This window comes from Nannospalax galili, unplaced genomic scaffold, assembly GCF_000622305.1.
Source record: "Nannospalax galili isolate Female #2095 unplaced genomic scaffold, S.galili_v1.0 scaffold130, whole genome shotgun sequence".
NCBI lineage: Eukaryota > Metazoa > Chordata > Mammalia > Rodentia > Spalacidae > Nannospalax > Nannospalax galili.
Window position 1 is genome coordinate 358,128 of NW_008328145.1, and position 8,439 is coordinate 366,566.

Consider the following 8,439-nt stretch of genomic DNA (forward strand, 5'->3'; position numbering starts at 1 on the left):
TACTTTGGCACCAGCAGTCCCATGTAACCCTCTAAAGAGCAAGCTCACTTGTTTATCTCCAGGGAACCAGGTACATTAGAGACCACCATGAAGGCTTATATGACAGAAACCAAAGACAGGAAGATCTGAACGTCCATCTAAGATGGACATGAAAGCAGAGAAAACACATCTTGTTCTGGAAATCAAAGGTTTGACTGTGACACATCACTGCTGTCACAGGTCAAATAGGTGCACACAACATTCTGGTGACATGTTGGGTTCAGAGACTCATCAGAATCCTATATGAGATGGATCCTATATGAACTGTGAGTACCGGTGTTCAAAGTTAATGTTTCCCAAGTTTCTCTGTAGACATTCTGTTCTGTACTGCAAGTCTCTATGCTGAAAGGTCCTTCACCATCCCCTGGTGATCCTAGAAGTCTTCTGTGGTTCTGAGCACACCTTGGTACTACTGCTATTTTCTTTGTGATTTTTGAACAAAGTGCCCCTTGTCATTCTCAGTTCTCCACAGTGAGGTTTGTGTCTTCGCTCAATCTGATGTTCGCTCACTGTGTATCTCACATACAAATGCACCACAATGTTTTTGTGAGTCACAGAGCTCAGCTGCAGGGAGTAGTGGTTTCTGAACATGTAGTTGGAGATGGGCAATAAGTATAGGATTCGAGGAGTAAAATGTTACACCCCTTAGATTTTTGTGTGAGCCTGTACATATTCATTCCTCAAGGCCCAGCAGATAAGACACTAAAAGGAATCACTGATAAGGTAGAAGCCAGCAGCATTGGGGAGGGAGAGATTTTCCAAGGTCTTCAACAGTCCTAGCTGTGATTACTGCATCTGTGAAGACACAGGTCACTAGAATACAAGGGAAATAAATCTTGCTCTGTCATGGGCCACCAACCCATCCTGAAATATCTGTATCTGACATCTGAGTTGTTCCCCTGAAGAAGTATCAACAGCTCCAGATTTTCAGAGTTGATATCTATGAATTTGCAGTGGTTTTGGTTTCCAGTGCCCAAGAGTGTAATTCTTATCTCATCCAGGACAATGTTTTCATGTGTATCTCTCTTCAAAGGTAAGAAACCTGGAGCCAGTCAGCTCCCAACCCTTTCTGATCCTAGTTCAATAATCTTCTGTATACTCGGGCTCAGTTTTATCCTTTCCTTTCTGAGGCCAACACATACCCTTCTTTCTTTTCATATTATAAATTTAAATTTTGTGATCTCAACCTAAACATATTTACAGATACTTGCATTAACATCTAATTGTTTTTACTGAATTATAGGGCTGGCTTGTTTGTCCTCTATCTCATGCACAGATATCTGCAGGGAACTGTGTAACCTCACAACATCAGATATCTCCCCATATGTCTTTGTTCTATGACTAAGGGTGAGATAGCTTCATACTCACCTTTCCATTCCCAAGGGAGTTTTGAAGAATTTATGCTGCATACATAACACAAGGCCTCTGTGAAGCAAGAATGTGATCTATTGAAAGTGAAATTTTAAAATCCAGGACCATTAGAAAAAGTTCACAATATCATATTCATGGTCTATTGGCTTTGTATATTTTATGTAAAGGAAGACCTAGACTCCCACAGGACACCTACCCTTATCCACCCTTTGCACCTGTTCCTGGTTTGTACTGAGCTCCATATGTGCTGTGTACACATGAAGTTCTGCACACATTTCAAGGATTTGTGTGGGGGGGTTCATATGGAAATGCCTCCCTTGTACATTGATATATGGCTGAGTCCTCAGATCTCATATTTCTTATTTGTAGGTACAGATTGTTATTAACTTTGTCTCCTTCTATATTTGATCTGCACTACACAGAGCCTGCATAACTACTATAACCAGTACTCATCCCTGAAACACACCCCAGCCCCTTCACTAGAGGTGCCTGGGACAAGGCAGAGTTACTTAAAGTGAATCCTGAAGCAATACTAGAGAATGTCAGGGAACCCCAGGCTGCAGCAAGCCTGACCCAGAGTCTAATGGCTGTATCTCACATAAACCTCTGAAACAGAATGAATCTTGATCAGAAATTTGTCACATGTGTCCACTGTCCCTCTTTCTCATGTCCACTCACACATTAAGCATCTCTTATTCTACTAAAATTGCCTTTTATTATAGCAATAGCTTAGCACCAATTCAATGGTCAGTCTGTTCTTCAGTGCTGATCACTGAATGGGAACACCTGGGAAACCAGGTCTGAGATCCTCTGTCAGAGATGCACAATCAGGGATGGGCTAATTTTCATGGGCACAGGGAGGCATGTTCTGCTACTATTACTAATCTCTGAGGTGGAACACTGATATTTCACTCCGTATATAAGCCAAAGTTATCACCCACTCATATGCTTAAAAGTATCAAGGTTCATTCTATATTTTTTACCCATTGTGAATTTTGCTCCATTAGAATGTTATGCTTTAAAAATATACAAAGATAAATTAGTAGTAAAACAGTGCAAATGAGGCAGAAAACCCACATTAGTTTATGTGAGATAAAATTAGTGTAGATGCATAAATCAAATAACTCCGGATTTTTTCAGAGCACTTTATAAGCATTGGTGAAAGCTTCATTAATCCCCAAATGCCTTATACATTGCAAAATCCTTAGCAACTCTAATAATATTCTCAATTCTAATATTTCCCTGCAGAAGCAATAGTCACTTTGAGTTGATAAAGAGGTTTCTGAGAATATGTTGGTTTGTTCTGCCTTTATCTCAGTTTATTGGCATGCATCCCCTGCATGATATTTATTTCAGACAAGTTTAGCATGGAGATTAAATATTACATGTGTAACTTGCCTCAACTTGATACCAAAATATACCATTTTCATCTTTGAACATTCCATCCCTGATCCTCAAAGGCTCTGGTTATCTCATAATGTAAAAGGAATTTTGACCATCAAGATTCCCCAAAGGCTTAACTGTTCTAAAACTATACAAAATACAAAGGTCAAAATTAATCAAATTAATCAGTTGAGGAACCCCTGTCCATACTGATGAACAAGTTTTATCTTTCCTAAGTACATTGGCCCAGAGAAGGACCCCATTCTAAATTGGCAAAGTGGAGGCACAACATAAATTTCCAAACCAAACCAAACCAAATCTGTAGTTCCATGTTCAACATCCAGAAGTACATGGGATGTTATTGGATTTGATTGTCCCACTCCATCAGTTTTCTCATGGACAATTTCACCAGTAACGATCTGGGCCTGAAGCCTCCCACAGTGTACGCACCAGGGTCCTGGCATTTCCAATCTCAGTTCTTCATTGTGACTTTGGTTTTGCCTTCACCCCTTCTTGCAAAAATCTATCCATTGATTTTCTCAGAGCATCCCAGAAGCCTCATGTTGAAAAACATTGAATAGGTGGAGGAATTTGGAAACAGTGAGCGCCAAACTCACATCACAGCAGTAGTGACCAATTTCACACTATTGTTGAACCTTGGTAGCTCAGTTTTGTCAGTAATTTTTGTCCTCATTTTTATCATTTATTTGAGTATTCCACAAAATGCATTTGATCATATTCATCCATACTGAAATTGTCATTTTATCTAACTGCTTAGTGGTACTTCATTGATTTATTTTAAACTTTCTTATATTACAAAGGAATCTTTTGCCACCCTGAAGGCACAGAGCTCTCCTAACATGACAATGTGAAGAAAAGAAGACTAACTGAAAATTAGCAGATTACCTTAACACAAAAGATTAATCTACAGATTCCGTTAACTGAAAGGTGAATAGGAACAGACTACATTTGTCAGATCAGAATATGGCATATGGTTAAAGAGAAGTATAAATTTTATTATAAAAAATTTCAAATGCCGAGGGCTGGAGCTATGGCTCAGCGGTTAAGAACACTGGTTATTCTTGCAGAAGACCCAGGTTCAAATTCCAACACCCACATGGCAGCTAACAACTATCTGTAACTCCAGTCCCAAGGGATCTGACAGCCTCTTCTGCCCTCTGCAGGCATTGCATGATGCAGGTGCACTTACCTACATGCAGGCAATACACGCATACACATAGAAAAAAATAATAAAATTTTAAAAATTCAAATGTCTCCCTATGTGGTGGTGCCTTTTGCACCCATAATCAGCAGATGCTGATTTGCATCCTCAGATGGTGTGGATTCTTCCATTTGTCCATTACAACATGAAGCCTTATCAGGTTAATGTTAATTTCAGTTGAACTTGCCTGATGGTAAGGAGTGCAGGAATGGAGAAAACCTTGAAGCAATCTCATTAAAATCAGGAACCAGATGCTGCCACTATCCCCACTTCTCTCTAATATAGTGCTTGAAAACCCAGCTAGAGCTATAAAGACAAGAGATGGAAATTAAAGGGGAACAAAAGAGAAAATAGCTCAGATTATCTTATTGGCAGATGACACGATATTATAAATAAGAAAATTGAAAATTTCCACCAGAAAACTTCTAGAAATCATCAGCACGTTCAGCAAAGTGGCAGGCTAAAATATCAAATTATAAAAATGAGCAGTTGTTCTATATTCACATAAGCAATCAGAGAAAGCGTTCAGGGAAACGCTTCCATTCATAATAGCCTCAAGTTATCTACAGGAGAGACCTAAGCAAAATATTAAGACCTCTTCAATGAAAACTTTAAATCTTTGAAGAAAGTGATTAAGGAAGAGACAAGGAGATGTATTTGTGACTGTGGAGATATGCAGGAGAGAGGAATCAAGGAAATAAGGGAGAAACAGAGAGAAAGGTAGAGATATACTCCACTGTCAACATACTTTTCCAGATGGGCATAGACTCATTTTCGAGGGGTGGTCTTACAAACCTGGTACCACATTAAACCTGGTACCACATTTAACCTTAACTATGTGCTAAGAATTCATACTCCAACTAAGCCTACTTAGTCACAGTATTTCCCATGTATGGTTTGAGGAGAGAGGATCAAAGCTATACATGACTAAAGGGATGCTGAGAATCATGGGCATTCTTTTTCTCAAGAAGGAAAAGCAGGTCAAATGGGGACTGGAGAAGGAAATGTCCTTCTGGCTGTCCCCATCCTGTGTATCTAAGGATTTGCCCTTCATCTTTCCTCTTATGGTGACAATGTAAAAAAGCACAACCACAAAGCAAAGGAAGTGATGTGGGGAAGCTGAGATGTCGGTGGGAGGAGAAACACCTGATCCCACAGGAAATTAAGGGGCATGCCTCTGTATGTTTCTGGGCTGAGACCCAGATTTGAGTGAGTCCTGTGCACCACCTGCAGGCCAGGCGCTCCTATCCACTTCAGGGAGGTTTGTGCCTGGGCTCACACTGAAGTCATGCCACTGTGTCTCTTGCACAATAATACACAGCTGTGTCTTCGGTGCTCACAGACCTCAGCCTCAGGGAGAATTGGTTCTTGGATGTGTCTACTGTCATAGTGATCCTACTCTTGAGTGATGGGTTGTAGTTGGTATCTCCGTCATTATAGATTCTGCCCATCCACTCCAGCCCTTTCCCTTGTTTCTGACGGAGCCAACTCCACCAGTAACTACTGCTGATGGAGTCACCAGAGACAGTACAGGTGAGGGACAGGGTCTCTGCAGGCTTCAGCAGCCCAGGTCCTGACTCCTTCAGCTGCACCTGTGACAGGACACCTGGAGAAAGAGAGCAACAGTAAGTTGTGAGCTCAGAAGCAACAACCTCAGATCTTCCTATGAATCCCTGCCATACTTACAACTGGGAACCATCAGCAGGGAAATGAAGACCCACAAGTGTTTCATGTTCTTCTAGATAATTTCAATGCCTCCCAGAAAATGTTTCCCCAGAGTGTAAATGAAACCAAATTTAAGTAGGTGTGTGGGACTCCATTTGGTTGCAGAGCTGTGAATTTGCATGTGGGACATTCCCATAAGTAACCATGTAAGAACAAGTGTGGAGGTTCCCCCCTTAACTCCTCATGAGACAGGGCTACTGGATGAGCTCTCAAAGAACTCAGCTCTCTGTTAAAATGTTACCATGAGGATTTTGACATGTGAATAGGAAATGTGCTTGATGGGCTTATGTAAAATTAGTCTGGAAGTCAAAAGCAGGCAATAAAATCACAAGTGTCAAATTCTACCCTTCATACAATGTCCTTCAGACTGGTTACTGTGTGTACCTCTTTGAAAGACTTGAGTCTATTACTTTGAATGTGCAGGGACACCTGTGCTAACTCTGTCCATGGCATTGCCCATTGAAATCCTGGGCCACCCACCATAAGCCCAAAGACCTTACTGCAACACTGTCTCATCCATATATGCTGAAGGATCATGTTCTTTTGGTTACTTCATGATCATACCCTTGGGAGTGAAGTATTGTGGCTTGGCTATACTATAGTGTGCATCAAATGGAATATATGAGATAAAGTCATCAACTGTGACTGAATAATTCAGCAGCACAGCACCACAGCTCCAGGCCTGTACTTAGAAACAGGACTGCTGAGCTGACCCGCAAGAGAGCATAGTATTGGCCAGGCATTTCCTGGGCTCATGGATATATCAGATATTAAAGGGACTACACTGGCCCTTAGAGACTGAGAAAACTTGAAGGAAATGATATAAGTTATTCCTCAGAGAGAATACATAACAAATGTGCATCTGTTTATGAGTATCTGGGTTGTTTGCCTCACTTTCACAAGAATAGCAAATTTCCTAGAGTGTCTGGATCTCATGACTTGTGAATATTACTAAAACTAGTGTTTCTGAAATCTGCTCATGTTAGGTTCCTCATGAGGTTTTCTGGGTTTAGAAGCCCTTATGTGTGCTACTGTAAAGGCTTGGAATATGTAAATGGAAAAGTCAAATGCAACGTACTGTCCTAGACCTGAAGGAGCATCCTGAAGCCCTGCCCTATGACAGTCTAGTAGCTTGCATCCCCACAGGCTCCTTTCTATCCACTGAGCAATGTTGCTGGAGTGACTCAAAGACAACTCTGTTAGACTCTTCATGTTCATTCCCTGCCTTTGAATTAAGAAGAATGGGGAATTTCTGCATGTCTACCCAACCAGACAACTTTTACTCCCAGAAATGTAGTACTTGGAAATAATTTCCAATGAATAATAGTTAAATTTGTCATTAAAATACATTGTGTTTCAAAAAATGTTTACTCTCACATATTCTCTCCTGTGGGTGTTGGAAATGACAAGTGAGGTCATTCATTCTAGTTCACTAGTCAGGAGGGAATTCAAGGGAAATATGAAGGCAAAGCCTACAGTAAACTGAGCATGCACAGAACTCTGAGAAGCTTCATAAAATGTGTTTCATATCCACATGAAAAGGGATTATTGTGTTATACTCATACTTCGTCTATTCTGATTTTATTCTGATATAATTTCTTCACAAAGGTCCCTGTCTTTCTAGAAGGTGGAAGCTGCTTGTTTTTTCCTGTCTCCACAAAACCTCCAGTCTCAATCTCATACCCACAGACCTCGTCACACATGACTGTGAGGCTTTCCCAGCACTCAGTACTGCCCTGCTATTGCCACAAATTTCTGATTTTGTCAAATTGTCAAAAATTTCAGCCACAGGTACTTGCTGTTGAATATGATCTGCTGCACTTAGACTACACACACGACTCTGAGGGCACATGAGATGCAGGACTAGGAGGTGCAGTATGGGGATTCACTTCTGTCACCTCGCGTGTTTCTCTCATATGTGGAGCAACGTTGGGACGTTTGTCAGCATTGCACCCACTACTTCACCAGCCCCCAGGCTGCCATTCCACTACATTTTTCCCAGTCTGTATTGATAATCCACCATGAACTGGATGCATCCGGGATAAAAGCTTGAAAAACCTACTCTTGACCCACAAAGGTGAGCTGACACTAGTCAAGAATTTTTGACCAACCAAGTGAGTCAGTCACTGTTTCGGAAACCATGACACAAACCTCAAAAGTGAATGAAGATTTCTAAACACAGAAAGTCTGCTCCAGTAGGAGAACTCAAATGGCATTCTTATGGACAGTTCTGGATGTTGAGAACAGATAAGTGTCCTCAAATCCTTGAGAACTAATATCAACTTCCTGCTACCTTATTGTTCAGGAACTTCCTTACTATTTATCATAATTTTATTTAATTACAGAAATATCTGTACATAGCAGTGGGACTCACAGTGAGACGAAGAGCATATACTCCTCATAAAATGATCAAGTTTTGGCGGTTACCAATCTCCTTATTATTTATTGTTTTTGTCATATCATCCAATAAATCCTCTACAACCTCTCCACTGTGCAACAAAACCATGGATTGTATACCTCTTACTTACCTGCAATCTTGAAATCATGGACAAAATGCTTCTGAACCCACTCTCCTTCATGTCCTAGTTTCTAGTGATTCTGATATTCTCCAAATCTGTATCATTTCCATTGGTGGATACCACAGCACATTGAATCTACATGATTATTTTCTTCCTGTTCATGATTTTCCATTTAGCCTA

The 8,439-nt window shown here is 40.7% G+C and overlaps 1 gene segment (V, D, J or C); it reads right to left on the bottom strand.

The window, feature by feature from the left end:
• Positions 1-5,301: 5,301 nt before the first annotated feature.
• Positions 5,302-5,776, bottom strand: LOC103751925. The segment is given in 2 exon segments: positions 5,302-5,621; positions 5,702-5,776. Coding segments are annotated over 2 exon segments (366 nt in total).
• Between the last annotated feature and the right edge of the window lie 2,663 nt (positions 5,777-8,439).